The sequence below is a fragment of the Pipistrellus hanaki genome (genome assembly GCF_964339955.1).
Source record: "Pipistrellus hanaki genome assembly, chromosome: 16".
Classification (NCBI taxonomy): domain Eukaryota; kingdom Metazoa; phylum Chordata; class Mammalia; order Chiroptera; family Vespertilionidae; genus Pipistrellus; species Pipistrellus hanaki.
In genome coordinates, this window is record NC_140518.1 from 36,804,984 (window position 1) to 36,830,112 (window position 25,129).

At 50.6% G+C, this 25,129-nt stretch overlaps 2 protein-coding genes across 6 annotated transcripts in view; one reads left to right on the forward strand and one right to left on the reverse strand.

Annotated features, from left to right (window-relative positions):
* Positions 1-235: 235 nt before the first annotated feature.
* On the forward strand, positions 236-3,295 carry SLC25A11 (solute carrier family 25 member 11). Its single transcript, XM_084863306.1, has 8 exons — positions 236-482; positions 1,020-1,172; positions 1,257-1,463; positions 1,637-1,727; positions 1,806-1,896; positions 1,979-2,078; positions 2,158-2,209; positions 2,339-3,295. The coding sequence occupies exons 1-8, from the start codon at positions 388-390 to the stop codon at positions 2,492-2,494; spliced, it is 945 nt and encodes a 314-aa protein (XP_084719432.1). The 5' UTR covers positions 236-387; the 3' UTR covers positions 2,495-3,295.
* A 1,739-nt stretch (positions 3,296-5,034) lies between these two features.
* LOC311611253 (uncharacterized protein C17orf107-like) overlaps positions 5,035-25,129 on the reverse strand; it is a gene marked incomplete at its 3' end in the record, with an annotated part of 28,932 nt that continues 8,837 nt past the window's right edge. The window contains exons 2-4 of one of the 5 annotated variants that reach the window (XM_084863269.1): positions 24,166-24,278; positions 7,850-7,940; positions 5,035-7,609 (exon numbers count right to left, since the gene is read on the reverse strand). In XM_084863269.1, coding sequence (XP_084719395.1) covers positions 5,528-7,603 — 2,076 coding nt within the window. In that variant the 5' untranslated portion in view covers positions 7,604-7,609; positions 7,850-7,940; positions 24,166-24,278. The other 4 variants (XM_084863271.1, XM_084863270.1, XM_084863268.1 and 1 more) reach the window with 4 other exon arrangements.

A 25,129-nucleotide genomic window follows, 5' to 3' on the forward strand; every position in this document is an offset into this window, starting at 1 on the left:
TACCTTGGTTGCGGGCATATCCCCAGTGGGGGGTGTGCAAGAGGCAACTGATCGATGACTCTCTCTCATCGATGTTTCTGGCTATCTCTCTCCCTTCCTCTCTGTACAAAATCAATAAAATATATATTTTTTAAAAAATTGCGCCTGTGCTGTGACTTCCTAAATGAGCCACACCCCTTCGCAGCACATCTTTCAGCTCCTCCTTCAGCTCCGCCTTACTCCCGGCCACCTTTGCGTTGCGCCTGCGCTGTCAATCCCCGTGGTTCTGGACCCCGGAGGTGCCAGCCTGTGCGCGCGCGCCCTCGCCCCTGTTGCGCGTGGTGTCACCTTGGGCGCGAGCGGGGCCGCGCGTGCACGGGACCGGGTGTCCAGGGCCATCGAGTAGCGATGGCGGCTACGGCGAGTCCTGGGGCCGGCGGGATGGACGGGAAACCCCGTACGTCCCCTAAGTCAGTCAAGTTCCTGTTTGGGGGCCTGGCCGGGTAAGCGCAGGCCCTATGGATGGTAACGAGGAGGAAGGGACGGGTGCGAGGAACCGGGCCCAGTTCATCTTGGGGTCTGTTGTAGTGTACTGAGCCTGCACGGGGTCAGCGCCGTTCTCAGTGATCTATGAGATACCAGGATATTTTTACCCATTGCCAGGCCCTTATTAGGCTGCATGCGGGGTCATTGCACGGGATCCGCTGGGCAGCCACCGGAATTTTCCAACCCATTGCTTGGCTCTGCAAGGTTTATGGTGTTCCAGGTCATTGCATGCCTCCTGCCGGTCCTGAAGGGGTCGGACTGCATGCAAGTCCCAAGTCACTGCTTGACCCCCTTGGAGTTTATGGAGCACTTTGATTGCATGCTGGATCATTGGACGGTTTAGACCCATTACTCTTGACTTATACACATGTCCAACGACCTCCTGAACATTTAGTCAATCGTATGGCAGGCCCTGCTCCTTGTGGCTTGTTACCAGGTGCCAGTAGGCATTGGTAGATCTGGGACACCTTGACTCTACCCCCATCTTCCCCCAGGATGGGAGCTACAGTTTTTGTACAACCCCTGGACCTGGTGAAGAACCGGATGCAGCTGAGCGGTGAAGGAGCCAAAACGCGGGAGTACAAGACCAGCTTCCATGCCCTCACCAGTATCCTTAAGGCAGAAGGGCTGGGGGGCATCTACACCGGGTATTGAGGCCACAGGATGGGGATTAGGGTGCGGGTTGGCAGCTCCGGACCTTGGCCTAATACAGTGACCCCTTCACTCCCCAGGTTGTCAGCTGGCCTCCTGCGCCAGGCCACTTACACCACCACGCGCCTTGGCATCTATACTGTGCTGTTTGAACGCCTGACTGGGGCTGATGGTACGCCGCCTGGCTTTCTGCTGAAGGCCCTGATCGGCATGACTGCAGGGGCAACCGGTGCCTTTGTGGGAACCCCAGCCGAGGTGGCTCTGATTCGCATGACTGCCGATGGCCGGTGAGTTCCAGATCTGAGCCCGCCTCCAGCTCTGTTCCTTGGGATCTAGAATTAAGGGCTAACTTATCTTCGATCGAAAGCAGAGCACTCATCTGTTCTGGACTCCCTTTCCTTGTTCCTGTGGGACAGGATGGTCTGTCCTGAGCTTGGCCTCTTCCCTGCCTTCCCACCAGGCTCCCAGCTGACCAACGCCGTGGCTACAAAAATGTGTTTGATGCCCTGGTTCGAATCGCTCGGGAGGAGGGCGTCCCCACACTGTGGAGGGTGAGTGAAGGGGCTGGACAGCTGAGGGATGGGGTCAGGTCCCAGGCATTTCTGAATCCTCTCCCACTCCCCACCCAGGGCTGCATCCCTACCATGGCTCGGGCGGTTGTCGTCAATGCTGCCCAGCTTGCCTCTTACTCTCAATCCAAGCAGTTCTTACTGGACTCAGGTGAGACCTAGACCTGGGCCCTTAGCTCCCAGCCGGGCCTGAGCCAGGCTCTGACTGACTGCCACTGCTCCACCTCCCCCAGGTTACTTCTCTGACAACATCTTGTTGCACTTCTGTGCCAGCATGATCAGTGGCCTGGTCACTACTGCTGCCTCCATGCCCGTGGACATTGTCAAGACCCGGTGAGTCTGCAGGCCTGGGCCTGGGGGAGGAAGGGAGGGCCCCGTCGTGTGTCTCACGCCCCTACCTTCTCTCCTCCAGGATCCAGAACATGCGAATGATTGACGGGAAGCCGGAATACAAAAACGGCCTGGTGAGGAAACAGGGCTGGGGGTTTGGGCTGGAGGATTGGGTGTCCTGGGGAAACGGGTAGCTGGGTATGAGGGCCAGGGCCCCAGAGGCCAGGTCCTAGCCCCCGTGTCCTGCCCACCCGCCTGTCTAGGATGTGCTGGCGAAGGTCATTCGCTACGAGGGCTTCTTCAGCCTGTGGAAGGGCTTTACACCGTACTACGCCCGCCTGGGCCCCCACACCGTCCTCACCTTCATCTTCTTGGAGCAGATGAACAAGGCCTACAAGCGTCTCTTCCTCAGTGGCTGAGGCGGGCGAGCGGCCTGGAGCCGGTGTGCTGGGCTCCCACTCGCCTGCTGCTCCCACAGTCAGTGTGCCCCTGGGGGGCCTGGACTGCTGCCCTGGCCCCTCTATTTATTCTCCCTCCACCGTGTGGTTCCTTCTTCTGCGGTAAAGAGGTTTGGTCTGCCCTGCCCCTGCTCCAGCTCACCCTGCTTGTCCTCATCCTCACGACCTCTCTGCCCCTGGCTGTGCCTTGGAGGAAGCTGAGAAACTCCCTGAGAATTCCCAGCCTTCTCCTGGGTGTTAGTTTCAGGACACATGGGACAGCAGAAGAGTCCCCTTCTCAGTAGGGAAACCGAGGCAGAGCTGAGGGGCCAGAGGGAGCGGAAGCTGTCAAGGTGGCCAGAGGGTCTGCAGGGAGAGGACATAATAAACTGGATTTCCTCCACTTCACTGAGGACATCCTCCTTGGACTGACGGCACTACCCCCAAATTCGACGAGTTGTGAGGGCTTGGAGGGGGAGGAGACAGGGCAGAGAAGCAATGCTCCCGGAGAACAGAAACTGGAGTTTTTAAGGAAAACTGTTAAAGGAAAAGCACCTGCTGTTTTTATGGAAACGCGACGTCAGTCAGTCTCACTGTGGCAGCTGACTGGGGGAGGAAAACCAAAGCCCAAGCACTGAGTCTTGCTTCCCAGCCACTTGCCCAAGAATGCGACTGATGCGCAAGTCAGCACAAGCCCGCTCACGTGATCCCCAGGAGAGCCTCGGATCTGGTGACTGCTCCTGTGGCCCGAAGAGGGAGGGAATAAAGAGGATGAGAAGAGAAGGCTGACCTGCGTGTGTGTGTGTCTGTGTGTGTGTGTGTGTGGGGGGGTGCATTTCTGAGGGCGGGCTTGGGGAGTGAGCACAGGAGCCAGACCCCCAAAGCCTGGAGTTGGAGGAGCCAGAGACTTGATCTGGGCACTAAGTTGGGGCGAGTGACTGCCTTGTCTGCGTGACTCCCAGACCCTGGCCTCTAGGAGCCCCCAAACCTCTTGGGGCATAAAAGGGTATGAGAAGGTCAACTGGAAGGAGGGTTGGTCAGTGTGAGGTCTGAGGGCTTGTGAGCCAGGTCAGGGGACAGGCAGGCGGCAGGTGGGAGCTGTCCTCTTGGCAGAGGCTCTCGATGGAAGTGGAGCTCGGCAGCCTGGCATCATGCTGGGCCCTCCCACCGCAGCTCGTCTTTTTACCTGCTCCATGCACGTGCTGGCCTGGGCCTTGTGGCCACTTTGAGACACTGAGGCCTAAGTCATACTAAGAAATTCCAAGACCAGGGGGAAGATGGCACAGGAGCAGTTCGGGGAACTGGGAGTGGAGCAATAGGCTGGGGCTGGGTAACTTGGAGCACCCGCTCTGCCTGGGTGAGGAGAGACCTGTGCACAGCAGCAGACTGGCTGGGGGTGGGGGTGGGGCCGTTCAGGCTGACAAGACAGGAAAGGCTGGGGAGCAGGTGCAGCAGCCGGGACACAGGTGGTGAAGTGTGTGTGAGATGAAGCTGAAGTGTTCGACGGGTCAGTGCACAGAAGTCCTTGATTGTCATCCTCTACCCAGGGAAGAGTTCAGAGCAGGGGAAATTCGTTTGGGTTTTCAAGTGAGGAAGATTCTTCCAGCACCAGCTGGAGAGGGGGGTCTGATCTCACTCTCTGGGCCCCACGCCTTGATTTGGGCTGGGGGCAAGGTAGGAGAGGGTGCTGTCACATGTGAGGAGGGTCTGGCACACGATGAGAGAAGTGGGTTCCGTTAGCTTGAGGGTAGGAAACACTATTCAGGAAAGCTCACACCTTTCCTCGGTCCCACTCACCCGGACAGCACAGGAAAGCTGTGTTTCTGAGGCTGCAGGTGAGGGCAGGCATCCCCTTCACTCCTAGTTCTGCGACCACAGACGGGACCCGGTGGTGTTGCTAACCTCCAGGGAGACATGTGGTTCTTGATCTGGAGCCGGTGCTTGGGGCGGCCTGGAGGGTGGTCACCCCTGGAGGAGACGAGTAGGCACCCCAAGCCGGGAAGTGCCATCTAAGGCTAGATCTTTGGGGGTGAGGAGTGCAACTAGAGTGGGGGCCGTTGGAGCCTTGGGAATGCCAGGGACAGGTGTCCCAGCCACTCATTCCTTCCAAAAGACCTTAATTTTTCTTTTTGAAATTACTTTTTAAAAAATATATATTTTATTGATTTTGTACAGAGAGGAAGGGGGAGAGATAGAGAGTTAGAAACATCGATGAGAGAGAGTCATCGATCAGCTCCCTCTTGCACACCCCCTACTGGGGATATGCCCGCAACCAAGGTACATGCCCTTGGCCGGAATCGAACCCGGTTCCCTTCAGTCCCCAAGCCGACGCTCTATCCATTGAGCCAAACCGGTTTTGGCTGAAATTACTTTTTATTATACCAATAATATGATGATAGAAAAGGCCAAGCAGAGGAAAGGAAAACCATATTTATACCACCAAGAGACAATCAGGGTTCACATCTTGATAAATCTCTTCAAATTTTCAATACACAGATAAACGTGGGGGCCAGTCTTCTATTAAAAAAAAAATGCTTTTATTGATTTTTCCTTTTAGAGAGGGAGAGGAATAGAGAAGTAGAAACATCAATCATCAATCGGCTGCCTCCTGCATGCCCCACGCTGGGGATGGAGCCCACAACCCAGGCATGTGCCCTGACCAGGAATGGAACCACGACCTCTGGGTTTATGGGATGATGTTCAATTGCTAAGCCAACACCAGCCAGGCTCTATTCTGTTTGTTTGGGGTTTTTTTGCTTTTTCCTAAAACTTCCCCAAAGTGGTAATAACCCAGTGGTCTGACACCCCACCTCATCTAATGCTTTTTTTCTATGAACCACACAACTCCATCTCACTTCCTCTCCTGGCTGACTGGTTTTGAGGTTGTGTTCCTGTGGTATGAAGGGGAGGCTTCTGATAAAAAAGTAAGACTTCCCCGTGACCCTGTGATTTTCACTAGCCCCCACCCCCACCAGATCCCACCAGAGCCTCTCAAAGTTCCCAAATCGCCCAACCTCAGAGGCTGTGGCCGGAGTACCTAATGCCCACTGTGCCTAGCAGGTCCTGACCACGACCCAGACTCAGGGCTGAGGGCCGCCGTCCTGCCACCAGAGGCCCCACACGGCCATTGGGCCGGATCCACAGGAAGAGGCTGGAGCGGAAAGTTGGGAATGATCCCTGGAGGAAAAGCAGCCAGGCCCGGGGCACAGCCACCTGCCTTCCCCTCTCCAGCTCCAGATAGGTGGTGTGCGTGGCTGTGGTCAGGGCAACAGGCTGGCCGAAGTCCAGGGCCCATGCCTTCAGGTGCCGGACCCGGATCAGCAGCAGGAGGAGGACCACAGAGGCAAACAGGAGCCAGAGGAAGCCCAGGATGTAGAAGCCCAGGGGAAGGAGACAGCAGAAGTCGGGGCTGAAAAAAGGGTCCCTTTGGGAGCTATCCACATTCCCCTGAGCCAATCCTCGGACCTTGGCGAGGTCGAAAAAGTCAGGGGTGATTGTTGTGGATTCTAAGGGAGGGAGGGAGGTGGGTTCTGTGGTGGTTAATGTGGTCAGTTCTGAGGTGGTATGTAGTGTGGTGGTTTCTGGGGTGGTCGGGGGTGTGGTGGGCTCTGGGGTAGTCGGGGGTGTGGTGGGCTCTGGGGTAGTCGGGGGTGTGGTGGGTTCTGGGGTAGTTGGGACCGTGGTGGGCTCTGGGGTGGTCGGGGGTGTGGTGGGCTCTGGGGTAGTCGAGGGTGTGGTGGGCTCTGGGGTAGTTGGGGTCGTGGTGGGCTCTGGGGTGGTCTGGGGTGTGGTGGGCTCTGGGGTGGTGGGGGTGGTGGTGGGCTCTGGGGTGGTTGGGGGTGTGGTGGTTTCTGGGGTGCTCGGGGTCATGGTGGGCTCTAGGGTGCTCGGGGCCGTGGTGGGCTCTGGGGTGCTCGGGGCCGTGGTGGGCTCTGGGGTGCTCGGAGCCGTGGTGGGCTCTGGGGTGGTCCGGGTTGTGGTGGTTTCAGTCGTGGGTTTGGGAGTGTGGGAGGATGTAATGGATTCTAACGTGGTTGGAAATGTGGTCTGTTTCTTAGTGGGCTCAGGGGTTGGAGGCAAGTAGGGCATGTGGCTGGCTGGAGAAGCAGTCGGTTCTGGGGCGAAGAGGCCCCCGGGAGTTGTATCGGCTTTGGTGTTGGAGACCACAGCCCTTGTGGTGGGCACCTGGGCACTCGTGGTGTCGTCCTCATCAGAGTCCTCTGGGCCATCCCGGACTTTGAGAGGCGCGCAGCCCTTCCCGCGGTAGGCGGAGACGGGTGTTTTGGGCAGGTTGACGCACCGCACGCTCTCCACGTTGGGGGTCATGGCCTTGTTGTCCACGCCCTCCTTCCACAAGTACACGCTGTCGGCGTTCCTCCGCAGCCAGCGGCTGAAGTAGAGGGTGCTGCAGTCGCAGAACCAGGGGTTGTTGTGGAGAAAAGCGAACGGCAGAAGGCGGTCTCCGAAGAAGCCCTCTGGGACTGTGCGCAGCCAGTTCCCCTGGAGGTAGAGGGTGTCCAGCTCCTCCAACCCATCCAGGAGCTCCAGCGGCAGGTCCGTCAGCTGGTTCTCGGCCAGGTTGAGCTTCCTCAGGCGGACGGTGGACGCCAGGAGCCGGGGCGGCAGCGTCCGCAGCTTGTTCTTCCACAGGGAGAGCTCCTGCAGGTGGCTCAGGCCGTCCAGGACGCCCGGGGACAATGAGGTCAGCTTGTTGTGGGAGGCGTCCAGGGTGGTGAGCGCTGGCAGGGTCTGCCCCAGCGCGGGCAGGCTTGACAGCAGGTTGTGGGGTATCTCCAGGGTCTCCAGCAGCGGCAGCGTCGCATCCGCCCGCAGTTCGGTCAGCTGGCTGTCTCCCAGGTGCACCTGGGTAAGGCGGGGCAGCGACGCCAGGGACGACAGGGCGAAGGTGCCCAGGGGGTTCTCGCCCAGGCGGAGGATGTTGGCGCCGGCCGGCAGATCTGAAGGCATCGCCTTCAGGCCCCGCTTTTCACAGTTCACCTCCATCTTGTTGGCCACCATGAAGATCTCACAGGAGGAATCCGAGTGTGAAAGGCTCGGCAGCAGCAGGAGCAGCAAGAGGAGGAGAGGCATGAGGACCTGTGGGCAAGGGGAGTTGGAGCGGGCACCTCGCTGGCCCCCGCGTTATCCCCCCAGGCCCTGGCCCTCGCTGAAGCCTCCGGGATCCTTTCCAGAAACTTGGCTCCCACACCTCCCAACCGCCCCACTCCCCTTTCTCACCCTTGTCCCCCAAAGCCTTCCCTGCTAGCTCCGGGTCCTTGGCTCTCATCCCTCCCTCAGACCCTCTCCCCTCCCGGCCCAGCCCAAACCCCAGCTTACAGGCAGGCAGAAGAGCAGGCAGAAAAACCTCCGGAGGCACAGAGCTCCTTCCAGGGTGTGACTCCTTCTTTCTTACAGCTCGAGGGAGGGCCTGGGCAGGGGCAGGAAGGGAATGGGGATGGGAGGAAGTGCCAACCAGATAGGGACTCCTGTGACTCCCGGACACAAGCCCTTATCATCCCCTTCCACAGCTTTCCCCAAACCCTCCTTTTGGCTCTCCTCTCTCCCCCTTTCCTTCTACAGCAGGGAGATTGGGAGTGGACCTGTTTTAGAAACCCCTCATCCAGCTTTTAGAAACCCCTCCAGCTGCCACTCTCACTTCCCCTTCACAGCTGCATCCTTAGCGTTGCCTAATAATTTTAACCCTCACCTCCCTCTGCCTTCTCACCTAACTAGGCTGGTTTCATCCCGCCATTGGTTCAGCACTCTTGCCAAGGTTTCCAGTGCCCCCAACCCCTCTACAACCACTGGACACTTCTCCATGATGATCTTATTTTCCGCAGCCTGCCGGAGACTCTTAATACTAAGTTTCTGGTTTTCTCTTACCTTTCCGGCTAGCCCTTCCCCATCTCCTTTGTGGGTTCTTCTTCCTCTGAACTTCATGAAAATTAACCAGCCCACCCACTTTGGTTCTTTGGGCCTCTTTTTTTTCTTCTTCTTCTTTTTTTATGCTCACAAGTATAAAAAAGATTATCCTTGCCCATTCCCTTGCATTCAGCTACCACTTGTGACTTACCGTAACATTTTATCTCCAGCCCAGACCTCTCTCTTGAGACCCAAACACATATATCCCACTGCCTTTTGGACTTCTGGAGTGTCCCAAAGACACTAATGTGCTCAAAGCAGACCTCATCATCTCTCTCCAAGAATCTTATCCTCCCAGGTCCTCCAGCCTGGGGAATGGCCCCATTATGCATTGATGTGTCTACTAGCGATTTTCAACCGTTTTCATTTCATGGCACACATAAACTAATTACTAAAATTCTGCAGCACACCAAAAAATACATTTTTTGCTGATCTGACAAAAAAAAATAGGTATAACTTTGATTGATTTACCAAAAAATAATAATAATGATAATTACCGCCGAAACCGGTTTGGCTCAGTGGTAGAGCGTCGGTCTGCGGACTGAAGGGTCCCAGGTTCGATTCCGGTCAGGGGCATGTACGTTGGTTGCGGGCACATCCCCACTGGGGGTTGTGCAAGAGGCAGCTGGTCGATGTTTTTCTCTCATCGACGTCTCTGGCTCTCTATCTTTCTCCCTTCCTCTCTGTAAAAAATCAATAAAATAAAATAAAAGAAAAGAAAAGAAAAGAAAAAGAAAATCACTGGTCGGCCCAGCCAGTGTGGCTCAGTGATTGAGTGTAAACCCATGAACCAAGAGGTCACTGGTTTGATTCTAGTCAGGGCACATGGCTGGGTTTCAAGTTTAATCTCCAGTAGGGGGTGTGCAGGAGGCAGCTGATGGATGTTTCTCTATCATTGATGTTTCTATCTACTCCTCTCTCTTCTTCTCTCTCAAATCGATAAAAACATATTTTTTAAAATTGCTGGTCTGGCCCTGGTTTGTTAAGAGTGTCATCCTGCCGAAACCGGTTTGGCTCAGTGGATAGGGCACCGGTTTGCGGACTGAAAGGTCCCAGGTTCGATTCCCGTTAAGGACATGTACCTTGGTTGTGGGACATGTACGTTGGTTGTGGGCACATCCCCGATGGGGGGTGTGCAAGAGGCAACTGATGGATGTTTCTCTCTCATCGATGTTTCTAACTCTCTATCCCTCTCTCTTCCTCTCTGTAAAAACTCAATAAAATATTTTTTTTTTTTAAAAAGAGCGTCATGGAGGATCCAAGATGGCTGCTCGGGTATACACCTAGCCGCAGCAGCTCACAACAATTTCAATGGAATACAACTAAAATGTAGAGTGGACATTGCCCAGAGCTACAGGTAGTCGACTGACTGAAAACTCTACAATAGGAAGGAGGGAGAAAACCAGAAGGAAAATCAGAGTTGCTGAAAAAAAGCCTAAGGTACGGAGACATGCGGCGCGCTCGCACGCGCGCGGAGAGGTCGCAGCCGGAGAGGAGGAGAGGGCTGGGTGCTGCCTGGCGTTCCCTAGCAGGAAGGAAATAGAACCCCCAGCCTGGGCTGAACCCCCGAACCGGCAGCGCTGAGCCCCAAGTTATGGGCCAGACCCTGGGGACCCAGGCTCCGGCAGGGGGAGACAATCCCGGGGGACGGCGAAAGGCGGGGCCCCTGGAGTCGCGCGCACTTGGCGCGCAGAGGACTGAATGTTGACTCTGATGCTGGATTACCCTAGCCGGAAGAAACAAAGCCTCCGGTGGCGGCTCTGAGCCTCAGTCCAGACCGCCCCGAACTCCAGGTCTGGGCCAGTCCCTGGGGACCCAGGCTCAGGCAGGGGGAGACGGAGCTGTGAGGTGGAGTCCTGGGAGCGCGGCGAAAGGCCGAGCCCCCGGAGTCGCGCACACTGTGCGCAGAGGACAGTCTGTTGACTCTGATCCTGGACTCCCCTAGTGGGAGGGAGAAAGAAAGCTCCAGACTGGAGGAACGCGAGGAGGAGCTGGAGCCCCTGCCGGACACAGGCCTGCCGGACACCGGCCAGCCGGGCGCCAGCAAGGAGCCGGGCGACGGGGCCCCCAGTGGGGGGGGTGCCCCTGAGCCTTCCACTGCTGAGCGCGGGCAACGGAGCCAAGGACGGGGGCTGCTTCCTGGGCGGCGCCGACCCCGGCAACAGGCTGGAGCAGTGCGGGAGCCCGCGGAGAACAAAGGGGTGCCACAGGCCAACCTGCTGAGCTCCCAGGACAAGGAGGAAGAAACCAAAGAAGTTCTCAATGTGAAGAAATCAAGTGAGAGCAAATGATAGTAAAATTACTTAAGAAAGAATACAAAGAAGATCTTGAAAAATCAAAGACTAAGTCAGAACTCAATGCACCAGCCAACATTGCAACATAAATGCGTTTTTGTTTTTTTTAAAAAAAAGAAAAAAAAAAGAGAAAAAAGGGACAGAATGTTGGAACAGCGGCGACCAGGCCTAGAGTGGCCAGGCACAAGGCAGTGGCAGCTGGGCCCGGAGCAGCAGTGGCCAGGCCCCAGAGCAGCAGCAGCCAGAACAAGAGCATCAACGGCCAGCACTGGAGCAGCCAGACCTGGGGCAGTGGCAGCCAGGCCTGAGGCAGAGGCGGCCAAGCCCAGGGTGGCCAGTCCAGGAACACCCAGACACGGAGTGGCTGGGCCCGGAGAAGCCGGGCCCAGAGCAGCCGGGTTGGGAGCAGCCAGACCCAGAACAGCAGTAGCCAAGCACGGAGCATCCAGGCTGGGAGCGGCCAGGCTCGGAGCAGCCGGGTCGGGTGCGGCCAGGCCCGGAGCAGCGGCTGCCAGGCTGGGAGCGGCCAGGCCCGGAGCAGCTGGGTCTTGTGCGGCCAGGCCTGGAGCAGCGGCTGCCAGGCTGGGAGCGGCCAGGCCCAGAGCAACAGCTGCCAGGCTGGGAGCGGCCAGGCCCGGAGCAGCCGGGTCTGGTGCGGCCAGGCCCGGAGTAGCGACTGCCAGGCTGGGAGCAGCCAGGCCCGGAGCAGCCGGGTCTGGTGTGGCCAGGCCCAGAGCAACAGCTGCCAGGCTGGGAGCGGCCAGGCCCGGAGCAGCCGGGTCTGGTGCGGCCAGGCCCGGAGCAGCGACTGCCAGGCTGGGAGCAGCCAGGCCCGGAGCAGCCGGGTCTGGTGCGGCCAGGCCAGGAGCAGCGGCTGCCAGGCTGGGAGCGGCCAGGCCCGGAGCGGCCGGGACCGGAGCAACCGGGCCCAGAGCAGCCGGGTCTGGTGCGGCCAGGCCTGTAGCAGCAACAGCCAAGTCCAGAGCAACTAGGTTGGGAGCGGCAGTGACCAGACCCAGAGCAGCTGGTTGTGGAACGAACCAGAGCAACAGAGGCCAGGCCCGGAGCAGCCAGGCCCGAAACAGCTCGCTCCTCGCCTGTACCTGCCCACGGCTGCCTCTCAGACATGGCTGGAAACTTTTGCGGGAACTTGAGGGTCTGCTTAATCAAGTGATGAAGGCTTAGATCTGGATGTGTTGAGTTAGTATAGCGCTGGGGTGTTGATCTGTGAGTGCCTTGGGTGGGGCCTGGATGAGGCTGGTTGACCTATTTGAAAATGTCTTTTGTGTGAAGTGTATCATTGGGCATGTGGAGGTATTATTGATATGAGAAAATGCTAAGTAACAGATTTACTATCTGAAAAGGGATTTACTATCGGGGAAAGGGAGGGAGGAAGAGACTGAACATAAACTGTGCACCTATGGATGAGGACAATGGGGGATGGGGAGGGGGCAGAGGGTGGGGTGGGAACCTGGTGGAGGGGGGAAGAAATGAGGAACCTTTGTAATAATATGAACAATAAAGATTGATTTAAAAAAAAAAAATAAAAAAATAAAAATAAAAAAAAAATAAAAAGAGCGTCATCCTGATATGCCAAGGTTGTGGATTTGCATTCCAGTTTGGGCACATACGAAAAGCAACCAAAGAATGCATCATAAATGGAACAACAAACTGATGTTCCCCTCTCCTTTCCTCTCTCTTTCTCTCAAAACAATAAATTAAAAATACAGAAATAAAATTTCTGGTCTAAGATAGATTAAAAAAAAAAAAAAAAAAAAAAAAAAAGAACGAAAGATGCCCTGGCTGTGTGGCTCAGCTGGTTGGACGTCATCTCCTGTGCTGAACAGTTGCCAGTTCAATTCCTGGTCAGAGCACATGCCTAACTTGTGACCTCGATCCCCAATGGGGGACATGCAGGAGGCAGCTGATTAATGTTTCACTCTCACATCAATGTGTCTCTCTCTCCCTCTCTCCCAAATAATATTGATTTTAAAAGTTTAAAAAAAAAAAAGAAAAGAAAAGAATAAAGTCAAAGATAAAATGGGCCCTAGCCGGATTGGCCTGCTGACCGAAGGGTCCTGGGTTTGATTCTGGTCAAGGGCACATACTGTATCTCAATTGCAGGCTCCTCCCCCAGCCCAGGCCCTGGTTGGGGTGCATGCAGGAGGCAATCAATCAATGTGTTTCTCTCACATCGAAATTTCTCTTCCACTCTCTCAAAAAATCAATGGAAAAATATCCTTGGGTGAGGATTAAAAAAAAAAAAAAAAGCCCAAAGGGGGAAAGAGAACAACAGAAAGAAAGAAAATGCTGGTCTAGCCATTCAATCAATACAAACAAAATCCCTGATAGTTATCCTTAACTCCTTCCCTCCCTCATCCCCACATCCAACTTGTCACCAGGTTCCATTAATTTTACCTCCTTATCGCTTTCAAATCCACTTTTTAAAAATATATATATTTTATTGATTTTTTTTACAGAGAGGAATAAAGAGTTAGAAACATCGATGAGAAAGAATCATCAATCAGCTGCCTCCTGCACATCCCCCACTGGGGATGTGCCCACAACCAAGGTGCATGCCCTTGACCAGAATCGAACCTGGGACCTTTCAATCCGCAGGCCGACGCTCTATCCACTGAGCCACACCAGTTTCGGCTCAACTTTTTTCCCCTTTTCCTACTGCCACCATTCCTAGTCCAGGGTGCTACGTTCTCTCTACTGCTTCACCACAACTGCCTCCCATCTGGTGTCCTAGCTTTCTGACTTCCCTTTCTCTCATTCTCCACTGGAGCTGTCTTTCAGAACTTCAGATCTGCCGAAACCGGTTTGGCTCAGTAGATAGAGCGTCAGCCCGCGGACTGAAAGGTCCCAGGTTCGATTCCGGTCAAGGGCATGTACCTTGGTTGCGGGGTGTGCAGGAGGCAGCTAATCGATGTTTCCCTCTCGTCGATATTTCTAGCTCTCTATCCCTCTCTCTTTCTCTCTGTAAAAAATCAATAAAATATATTTTTTTAAAAAGAAGAAGAAAAAAAAAGAACTTCAGATCTGCTCAAATACCTCACTGCTTACTCATCCATGGCCTTTACAGGGGGAAGTCCAAGCCCCCTAACATGCCCTAGAGTCCTGTGCCTGCCTCACCAGTCCCATCTCTTAACACTAGACCATTTTCCTTCTTGTGCCCGGGCCCTCTGATCTCTTATCTCCTTCTGCGTAACTCTCACTATATGGAAAGTTCCAGTCCAGAATTCCTTCATCTAGAAAACCTTTTAGGACTTGCCAACATCAGGTTAGGTGCCTATTTCAGAGATTCGGCCACCGTTGCCTAATGATTAACATGTCCTACCTACTATACCCCAGGAAGGGCCTGAGCCTGCCCTGGTCTGCTTGCCGTTGGTGACTGGACAAGGGCAGATGCAGTGAGCCTGCAGTCTTGCCGTTTATATATTTGCCAGCGGAAGAAAGTACTTGAAAATGTGGAGAAAAGGAGACAGCTAACAGCAGGAAGTGAGCAGAAAGTTGTATAGAGAGAGATTACGATGTGGAATAAGGCCCTGAGGCTGTTAGTTTTTGCTGCCTTAGGAGCAGGGCGTATAGTCCTAAGCAGCAGAAGATGATCTGGTTAATTTAGGTGGGAAGGAATTTATTAAAAATACATTGGCTACTTTACAGATTTGTCAGGGAGGGCTAGAGAACCAAACTTGGAACTGTGTGGCCAGGTCCGTGCCCAGAAGGAGGCTGCAGAACCAGTCCGGTGAGCAAAGCGCTGCTCCTGCTGCAAGACCGGGTCACTGAAGCTTGACTGCTCCAGCTGCCCAGCCAGGACTCGGTGTTTTCACAGCCTCCCGCTGCAGGGAGAGCCAGGATTCTGGGCCACTGCGACTCCTCGGCGAGACTAACTCCTGAGTCAACATCTGGGTGACCTGATTGATCATGTCCCTGTGACTCAGTGGGTCAATGAAAACAAGTATCTGCTATATCCAAATTTAAAAAAAAAAAAAAAAATTTATTGATTTTTTTTTTTTTTTTTTTTTTTTTTTTTTTTACAGAGAGGAAGGGAGAAGAATAGAGAGCCAGAAACATCGATCAGCTGCCTCCTGCACACCCCCTACTGGGTATGTGCCTGAAACCAAGGTACATGCCCTTGACCGGAATTGAACCTGGGACTCTTTAGTCCAAAGGCCGACACTCTATCCACTGAGCCAAACCAGTTAGGGCTACTTCCAGTGTTTGTAATAGGAGCCAAGTTCTGCTTCTCCAAGGATTCATAAGTTGAAGGATTTTTGCAGTCATAGGTAAGAGATTCATGTGCTTGGGCATCTGCTGAAATGATCCTATGTTTTATTTTCTTCACATGTCAATGTCCTTAATTTTTTCCAGTTTTGCATCTTTGAATGCTTGGGGTGAACCTTATTTGGCCATTCTGAATTATTTTTTTAAATATAATTCTAGGTTGGTTTGCTCATATTTTATTTAAAACCTTTACATCAACATTAGAAAACAAGAGTGGTTGACGTCAGCATCATGACTAAGAAGACTCCATTGTTGCTCCACTTAAACTTTGCAACAAGTCATACAACAATAACTCAGTGAAGGATCCCTTGCTTAACACACACAGACACACACACACACACACACCTGGAAGATTCAGGACATCAGAAGGTGGGTGTGTTGAAACAGGAGAAGTAGGGAAGTGGCACGGGGGAAGGACAGACGGACAGTGGGCACCATGCAGTTCAGCATCCACTGCGACTTCCGGGGGTGGTAGCAGAGGAGGAGTCAGGGTGCGGCCCTTCTCTTATGGCCTGGAGCATCAGAGGAGAAATGGTTTCTCACTTGAAAAAGGCCATCTCGCTTCTCCTTTCCCCATCAGGGCAGAGCCAGGCAGAGGTGGCTGGGAAGCTTACAACAACAGACCAGGGCTGACAGCCATTACTGGGAGGGGATGGTGCTGAGAGAGTGCTAATTTACTCCCCTGCCCACACTCCGTGGAGGAGCCTGGTAAAGAAAACCGAGATGACCTACGCACCACAGCAAAAAGAAAGTAACCCATCCATCAACCTGCTGAACTGTTTGTTGAGAGCAAACAGTATCTAAACAAGAAAAAAGTTCATTTTCTCCATGCGCAGGCAGAGAAGCAAACCATTAAAGACCATAAACAACGAAGGTAACAGAAAGAAAAAAAAGTCCCCAGAAACCAAACTCAACGTCATGGAAGATGATGATTCAAATGACAGAGAATTTAAGATTGCAGTGATGAAGAAGCTCGGTGATATACACAGAAAGACCTGTCAGTGATCTTTTTAAAAATATATATATATTTTATTTATTTTTTTATAGAGAGGCAGAGAGTTAGAAACATCAATGAGAGAGAATCATTGATCAGTTGCCTCTTGCACACCCCTTACTGGGGATGTGCCCGCAACCAAGGTACATGCCCTGGACCGGAACTGAACCTGGGACCTTTCAGGCCACAGGCCGACACTCTATCCACTGAGCCAAACCGGTTTTGGCAACCGGTCACTGATCTTTACCAAAGAGACTGAAAGTATGAGAGAGAACTGAAAAGGAATCCTGGAGCTGAAGAACTCAATAAAGGAGAAGAGGAATACACTAGAGAACACTGAAAACAGAGCAGATCAGAGGGAAGAGTGAACCTGAAGATAAAAACTTATAAGTAAAAAACAAAAACAGCCGAGACCGGTTTGGCTCAGTGGATAGAGCATCAGCCTGCGGACTGAAAGGTCCCAGGTTCGATTCCGGTCAAGGGCATGTACCTTGGTTGCGGGCACATCCCCAGTAGGGAGTGTGCAAGAAGCAGCTGATTGATGATTCTCTCTCATCGATGTTTCTAACTCTCTATCCCTCTCTCTTCCTCTTTGTAAAAAATCAATAAAGTATATTTAAAAAACAAAAAAACACAACAACCTGTAAGTGACTCAAGAGGGAAAAGAAAGAGAACTAAGAGATTGTTGTTGATTTTTTTAAAGTTTTTTTAAAAATATATTTTTATTGATTTTTTACAGAGAGTAAGGGAGAGAGATAGAGAGCTAGAAATGTCGATGAGAGAAAAACACAGACCAGCCGCCTCCTGCACACCCCCCACAGGGGATGTGCCTGCAACCAACATACATGTCCCTGACCAGAATCGAACCTGGGACCTTTGAGTCCGCAGACCAACGCTCTACCACTGAGCCAAACCGGTTTCGGCGAAAGTTTTTTGTTTGTTTGTTTTGTTTTTAATGAAAAAACTCTATGAGAACTATCCAACTAAATTAGAAAGAAAGAGCAACATTGCCGGGACCGGTTTGGCTCAGTGGATAAAGCTCGGCCTGCGGACTAAAAGGTCCCGGGTTCGATTCCGGTCAAGGGCATGTACCTTGGTTGCTGGCACATCCCCAGTAGGGGGTGTGCAAGAGGTAGCTGATCGATGATTCTCTCTCATCGATGTTTCTAACTCTCTATCCCTCTCTCTTCCTCTCTGTGAAAAAACAATAAAATATATTAAGAAAAAAAAAAAGAAAAAAAAAAAAAGAAAGAGCAACATAAGGATAATAGGTATACTAAAAGGAGAAGAGAGGGAAATGGGAACACAGAGTTTAGTGAGAGAAATACTTGATGAGAACCTTCCAAGTTTATGGAAAGAACTGGACTTTAGAATAGTGGAAGCTCACAGACCAATGCTGACAGAACTGCTCCAGGCCACATTCTGTTCAAACTGTCAAAAATTAATCTTCTTCCCTTCGGGGATAGGCCTGGAAGAGACCCTCGCCAGGAGCCCATGGCATGCACCCTGACCTGGGAATTTCCGTCTCCAGAATATTCCGAACAAATATCTGTTGTTTAAGTTGGCCATGTATGCAGGAGGCAACCAATCAATGTGTCTCTCTCTCATCATTGATGTTTTTCTCTCTCTCTCCCTACCTCTCTGATTTTAAAATCAATTAAAATTTTTTAAAATAAAAATAAATAAAGACTCCTTGATGATGAGAAGCCACTGACACCGGAGGTAGTAGCTATCCCAAAATACCCAAAGGCTTGTATATATGTGTGTGTTGATATTGAATTCAGAATCCATTTTGTTTGATTGTTTTTACCTATATGCTAATGATGTTAGTCATAATAATAGTTATACTTGTTCTTCGGATCATTCTGTATAATCCAATTATTTATGTTTACTGAACTTGTATAAGACAACTGTTAATACTCTTTTCCTGGCTTATGTAAATATAATACTAGCCTTGCCAGTATGGCTCAGTAGATAGAGTGTCAACTGAAGGGTCCCAGGTTCTATTCCAGTCAAGGGCATGTACCTAGGTTGCAGGTTCCATCCCCAGTGGGGGCAGCTGATAGATGTTACTCTCTCATCAATGTTTCTAATCTTCTATCCCTTTCCCTTCCTCTCTGTAAAAATCAACAAAAAATATATTAAAAAAAAATAATAATAGCCGAAACCGGTTTGGCTCAGTGGATAGAGCGTCGGCCTGCAGACTGAAAGGTCCCAGGTTCAATTCCGGTCAAGGGCATGTACCTTGGTTGCGGGGCACATCCCCAGTAGGAGGTGTGCAAGAGGCAGCTGATCGATGATTCTAACTCTTTGTACCTCTCTCTTCCTCTTTGTAAAAAATCAATAAAATATATTTTATAAATAAATAAATAAACAAACAAACAAACAAACAAATAAATAAATAAATAATACTAGATGCCAGATACAGAAAAATGAGACAGAAGGCAAAACCTGGATCATGATAGTTCATAAGACAGAAATGGTTCAGAGTGTTTTATTGCAATGAAGGCCATAGACCAGACTGCCTTCCAATTACCTGCCCTTTGGGGGAATTTTGACCTCAAGTAGATCCCATGGTTACAGTATTTCACCATCCCCAATGGTCAACAAAAGACTTCAATACTGACTCCCTAGGAATGAGCCTTCCTAGTGCTGTGAGACCATACTATCTGGCCCGAAGGTTAGTCATCAATACATCCGTCAGGCTGATTAATGATAAAACGGGGGGACTGTGGGTGAAAAGGAAAGTTCTATGGAAAGTAACCCCGCAGGCTGACCTAATCATAAATTCCTAACTGGGCAGGTCATGGTAGGTAGTTGTGCTCTACGCCTATAATTTCTTTAGTGAAAGGTTTTTTTGTTTTGTTTTGTTTTGTTTTTGTTAATCCTCACCCGAGGATGTTTTCCCACTGATTTTTAGAGAGAGTGAAATGGAGGGGGAGAGACACAGAGAGAGAAGAAGCATCGATTGGTTGCCTCCCACATGTGCCTCGACTGGGGCCGGGCATCAAGCCTGCAACTCTTCAGTCTGCCAGTGGGCTAGTTTCAGCCCGGAAGAGAGCACATAACCTTGTTAACCACCCTATCAATCCAATCCCAACCTCGCTTTCCGCAGTCTTCCTTAGATCACCTCCTTAATTTCAATTTATCAATACATAAAAGAAGCTGCAAAACTTATTCTCAGGAGTATTTGAGTTCTTGCTCCCTGGCATATGTCATCAGTTTGTCTCCAATAGACTCTTACAATTTCAGAAAAGGCTAACAAATGAGAAATCAATAACAAAGAATTATAGAGGCCGCCAGAGGAGACTACAACCTACAAAGGAGACCCCATTAGATTACCATCAATTTTTTTTAAGCAGAAACAGTACAAGACAGGAGAGAGTAGGAGGAATTATTTATAACATTGAAAGAGAAGAACCATCAGCTACTGATAATATATCCAGCAAAAATCATCCTTCATACCCTAGCTGGTTTGGCTCAATGGTCAGAGCGTCAGCCCAAAGACTAAAAAGTCATGGGTTTGATTTCATCAAGGGCATGTACCTCGGTTGCAGGTTCAATCCCAGGCCCCATGCGGGAGGCAACCAGTTGATGTGTCTCTCTCACATCGATGTTTCTCTCTCTCTCTGTCTCTCCCCGTCCCTTCCACTCTCTCTAAAAAATCAATGGGCCCTCGCCGGTTTGGCTCAGTGGATAGAGTGTCGGCCTGTAGATTGAAAAGTCCTGGGTTCAATTCCAGTCAAGTCCATATGCTCCAGTTGTGGGCTCAATCCCCAGCAGGGGGCATACAGGAGGCAGCCAATCAATGATTCTCATCATTGATGATTCTCTCTCACCCTCTCCATTCCTCTCTGAAATCAATAAAAATATATTTTTTAAAATAAATGGAAAAAATTTCCTTGGACGAGGATTAACAAAACAAAATAAAAATTATCCTTTAGATCTGAAGACAAAATAAAGGCTTTCCCATACAAACAAAAGCTGAAAGAATTTACCACCACTGGACCCACATTACAAGAATTGTTGAAAGAGGCTCTTCTACCACAAACAAAAAGACAAAAATATACACAGCTGTAAGTAAAAAAACAATACACAGACAGAAACAGGAAACTGCAAAACTTCTTCAGAATAGGATGTTAAATACTTAATTATAACATAAAAGTTAAAGGGGGCAGGGGAGACATTAAAAATAACTACAATTACTGCAATTCAGTAACAAATGCACAACATAAAGAGAGATAATTTGTAACAACAAAATCATAAAAGGGAAGGAGAGAAAGGATCGAACAGATACAGGTGAATGAAGAGGCAAGTAAAAGAAAAAGGACCATTTTATGCATAAGACGTTTTACACAAACATAATGGTAATCACAAAACATAAATCCAGAGCTAAAACATGAGAAGAAAAAAAAAAAGAGCAGAAAAAAACATAATAGTAAACCATCAAAACAAAATAGTGAACAGAAAGAATCACAAGGGAAAAGAAACAATAGGGCCGAGACTGGTTTGGCTCAGTGGATAGAGTGTTGAAAGGTCCCAGGTTCGATTCCTGGTCAGGAGGGCGCAGATCCCCAGTGGGGGGCTTGCAGGAGGCAGCCGATTAATGATTCTCTCTCATCATTGATGTTTCTCTCTCACTCCTTTCTCCTCTCTGAAATCAATAAAAAAATTTTAAAGTATAGAGCCTCATAAGCTAAAAATAAAGAAAATGAGAGTGGCCCATAGATTTCTTTTGAGGGGCTTTGTCTTTTTCTGTTTGTTTTGTTCTGCTTTGTCATTAGAGTTGCCTTGGCCTTGGAAAGTAAGTTGGAAATTTTTATATTCTCTGGAAAAAATTAGAGCTCATAGGGATTTTCCGTTCTAGGCAGGCTTGGTGGAATTCACCTATAAAACCATCTGGACCTCATGCCTTTGGGGGTTTAGGTCCTTGAATACCTCTCCAATTCCTACCATAATTATTGCTCTGTTGAGATTTCTATGTGTTGAGTCAAACTTAGTAATTGATATTTCTACTAAAATATAATTTAATGTGCCTGCTCAAAATTACTATCACAAGTTTGAACATTTATACTTTTATCATTTGTTAAAATCTCCATATCTATAGTAATAACCCCTAGTATTGTTTATTTGTACTTTCTCTCTTTCTCTCTTCCTTCCCCTGCCTCTTTTTTCTTCCTCAGACCTACAGAAGATTGGTCTATTGTATTGGACCAGTCAAAGAACTAAATTTATTAGTTTTACTAGCCAATTGCTGTGCTTTTCCTGTTTGATGATGAATGTCTAGTTTTATTGTTAATAATGCCTCATACTTTTGAGCTTATTTTCATGTTCTCTTTTTACCTTCTTGAGTTGAAATCTTAGTTCACTAAAAAGATTAGAAATACAATCATTTTTGCTTTTTAGGTAAATCCACTTGAATTATACTTTTAATTGGAGTGCCGCCTTGTGCCATCTCACGTGCTTTCTCATTAATAGTATTGTTGAGCCCATTTCAACTGAACTATAATTTCAACTATTGTATTTTTCAGTTCTAAAATTTCTGTTTGGTTCTTCTTTAGACCTATGTCTTTGCTAAAGCTCTTTATCTTTTTCTTTGTCTCAAGCAAGTCTAATTTCTTGTTAAAGCATTTTTATTGTGGCTGCTTGAAAATATTTTTTCAGATAATCCTAACACCTCTCTCCTTTGGGTGTTGGCAGCTGCTAATTGTCTTTTTTTTTTTTTTTTTTTAATTCAATTTGAGACCTTCCCAGTTTTTTTTTTTTTAAATCAATCTTTATTGTTCATATTATTACAAAGGTTCCTCATTTCTTCCCCCCTCCACCAGGTTCCCACCCCACCCTCTGCCCTCTCCCCACCCCCCATTGTCCTCATCCATAGGTGCCCAGTTCTTTTTAAAAATATATATATTTTTATTGATTTTAGAGAGGGAGAGAGAGATAGAAACATCAAAGATGAGAGAATCATTGATTGGCTGCCTCCTGCACGCCCCCAAATAGAGATCAAGCCCACAACCCGGGCATGTGTCCTCCTGACCAGGAATCAAACCCGGGACCCTTCAGTCCACAGGCCAAAGCTCTATCCACTGAGCCAAACCACCCAGGGCCTTCCCAGTTCTTGGTATGATGAATGATTTTTCAATGGAAACACGAACCTTTTTTAATGCTAAAATTGTGTTTATTTTAAACCAAAAAGGTCTGATGTCTGATACTCGTTCCTGTTATAACATTTTCAGAGGAAAAGGGAAGACACAGGAGGCAGGAGAGGGGGTGGGTTGCCAGCATGCGCCTCCTAAGCAGGTCCCTGCAGTGGCTGCAGGAACCCCGGGCCCAGGACGCCCTGGGCCTCGCCAACGCTTTCTCATTTCATCTGTCATCTAACTGTCATTTCTGGTCAGTGCGTGTTGCATACTAAAACTCATGAAAACCTCATCAAACCGCCCGCAGCAAGTCCCTGCAAGCAGCCACCCCCAAGCTCGGCTGTCACCTGGGCGGCAGGCGGAGTTGACGCTTGAAAACACATCCGCCCAGACCTAGGTGCCCCCCCCCCCCCCCCCCGAGGAAACAGAAAGGGACAGCAGGTGGCCCTGGCCGTCCCCACGCTCTGGAGCCGCCCCCTCTACCCCCACCCCCAACCCCTCCACCACCACCCCTCGCCCCCTGGGCCCCAGCCCTCGGCGCGCTGCAGGGAGGGGCTTCGCTCCGAGGCGGCTGCGGAGTGAGCGGTGCGCGGCCTCCGGGCAGCAGAGCTGGCGGCCCCTCGCCCGGCGCCACCTCCTCGCACGTCCCCAGCGCACAGCGGCTCGCCGCCGGCCGGGGCAGATGCCACGAGACCTCTGGGCTCCTTCCCGTCCCCTCCCTCGCCCGGGCCAGCCTCTTCATCTCCGCAGCTCGCTCAGCGGGGCCGGTTCGGCTGGTTCCTCTGGACCACGGCGCAGCCGCGCGGGCCGAGTCTCCGGTGTGACCGTCCTGCTGCGTTCGCGCCGTGCTCGCGCGTAAAGACCCCCGGGGCCTGGCACGTGGGCGCAGCAGCTGAAGGATTTCCCCAGACCCGACTCTTATTCTTTAAAAAAAAAAAAAAAAAAAAAAAAAAAAAAAAAAATATATATATATATATATATATATATATATATATATATATATATAAAATTATTGATTTTTTTACAGAGAGGGAGGGAGAGGAATAGTTAGAAACATCCATCAGCTGCCTCCTGCACACGCCCCGCTGGGGATGTGCCGGCCACCAAGGTCCATGCCCTTGACCGGAATCGAACCTGGGACCTTTCAATCCACAGGCCGACGCTCTATCCACTGAGCCAAACCGGTTTCTGCCCGACTCTTATTCTTACACCAGCGCACGCCAAACACGGACCTGTCTGTATTATTTTATGAGACGCTGGGTCTTATTTAACCCTCCTGTTTGAGCCGGTTTTCTCTGACAGGGCGCTGGGAGGGGGGTGGGGGGAGGGAGAGGGTGCTGCCTTCTCACCGCCAGATGGAGGTGGCCCTCCAAGGCCCAGCTCAGCCTCCGCGGACATCTGGCGGAGGGTGTGTGTGTGTGTGTGTGTGTGTGTGTGTGTGTGTCCGGTTCCCACAGGGGCTGCCCTGCCCCCCGGGAGGACGTAGGGGCCCAGCCCCGCAGGGAGGCTGAGGGATGCCTCCCCACTGCCCACCGGGGCCGAAGCCCCGCACCCACGTGGTCTTCCTGACCCTGCAGTGCGGAGGCCTCATTTCCAGCTGGCGGGGGAGGGGGGGGTGTGAAAGTCCCCACTCCCTGCTCGACCTTCTCGGAAACCACCCTGGGAGAGCTGGGTGCTCATTATCTCCGGGGAGAGGGGAAGTCTAGGCTCAGCGCTGCTGTGGTTGTGGGTGTGGGTGTGGCCACCGTTTCTCTGTGGTGTTTGGCTGGAGTAGAGTGGTTATTTTCCAAGTTTTCTCTCTTGCTAGGCTGCCTCTTTCTTTCCTGGCCCGTTGGCTAGAGAGAGAGCAGGCTTTTGTTGTGGTTTGTCTTATTTTGTTTGCTTTTCTTGTTTTATCTGCGCCTTGGTGTCCATCCTTGCTGACTTCACTTCCAAGATTTGCGGGGCGGGTGTGTGTGTGTGTGTGTGTGTGTGTGTGAGCGAAGTGAAAAGAAAACCCAGGACCAAACTCACTGTTGTCATGCTGTTCCTTGGGTTTCGCGGTTTCGAGGCCCCTGGCCTTTCTGCCTTCTTCTCTCCACCTTTTGTCTTCTTATGAGCCATGCCGGTCAGACAATAAATAGAGGCTTTTAAGAAAGAAAGAAAGAAAGAAAAAAAAGTCTGATAATACTCTCTGCCGGGGAGGGTATGAGGACACAGGCACTCACACACTCTGTTGGCTTTTTTTGGGAGGACAATTTGGCAAAAGGCATCAACAGTTTAAAAAATGCATGAACTCTGCTAGGAATTAACCCTATGGATATATTTGCAAAAAGCATGCCAAAGATAAGTGCATAAATACATTTGCATAATTTGTCATTGCAAAACTCCAAATGGTTAGCACTTAAATGTCTACCCATTGGGAACTGGAGAAAGTACCTGTGGTACACTCATGCAGCGGAACACTGTGCAGCAGTTTAAAAGAACGAGGAACGGCCGAAACCGGTTTGGCTCAGTGGATAGAGCTTCGGTCTGCGGACTGAAGGGTCCCGGGTTCGATTCCGGTCAGGGGCATGTACGTTGGTTGCAGGCACATCCCCGGTGGGGGGTGTGCAAGAGGCAGCTGGTCGATGTTTCTCTCTCATCGACGTTTCTAGCTCTCTATCTCTCTCCCTTCCTCTCTGTACAAAATCAATAAAATATATTAAAAAATAAAAAATAAAAATAAAAGAACAAGGAACGTGTATGTACTGATATGGGCCAATCTCAACAAAAGCTGCAGAATAGTAAGCACAGTCTGATGCCATATATATATTTACATGGGCTGCACTTTAGGGAGATTTCCAGCTAAGGGTACAAACAAGCTTTGGGTTCTCATTGTGTCCTCTGCACTCTTCAATTGTGCTAGTGACGCATGTATTACCGTTTTTTTATTTGTTTTTTTTTAAAACATATTTTATTGATTTTGTACAGAGAGGAAGGGAGAGAGATAGAGAGC

What these genes read in the sequence shown, in the direction of transcription:
- SLC25A11 (XM_084863306.1), top strand. Translation starts at nt 388, where the DNA reads ATGGCGGCTACGGCGAGTCCTGGGGCCGGCGGGATGGACGGGAAACCC. An exon ending in CTGGGGGGCATCTACACCGG is followed by an intron (nt 1,173 to 1,256) that starts GTATTGAGGCCA and finishes TTCACTCCCCAG; the next exon opens with GTTGTCAGCTGGCCTCCTGC. An exon ending in CGGAATACAAAAACGGCCTG is followed by an intron (nt 2,210 to 2,338) that starts GTGAGGAAACAG and finishes CCGCCTGTCTAG; the next exon opens with GATGTGCTGGCGAAGGTCAT.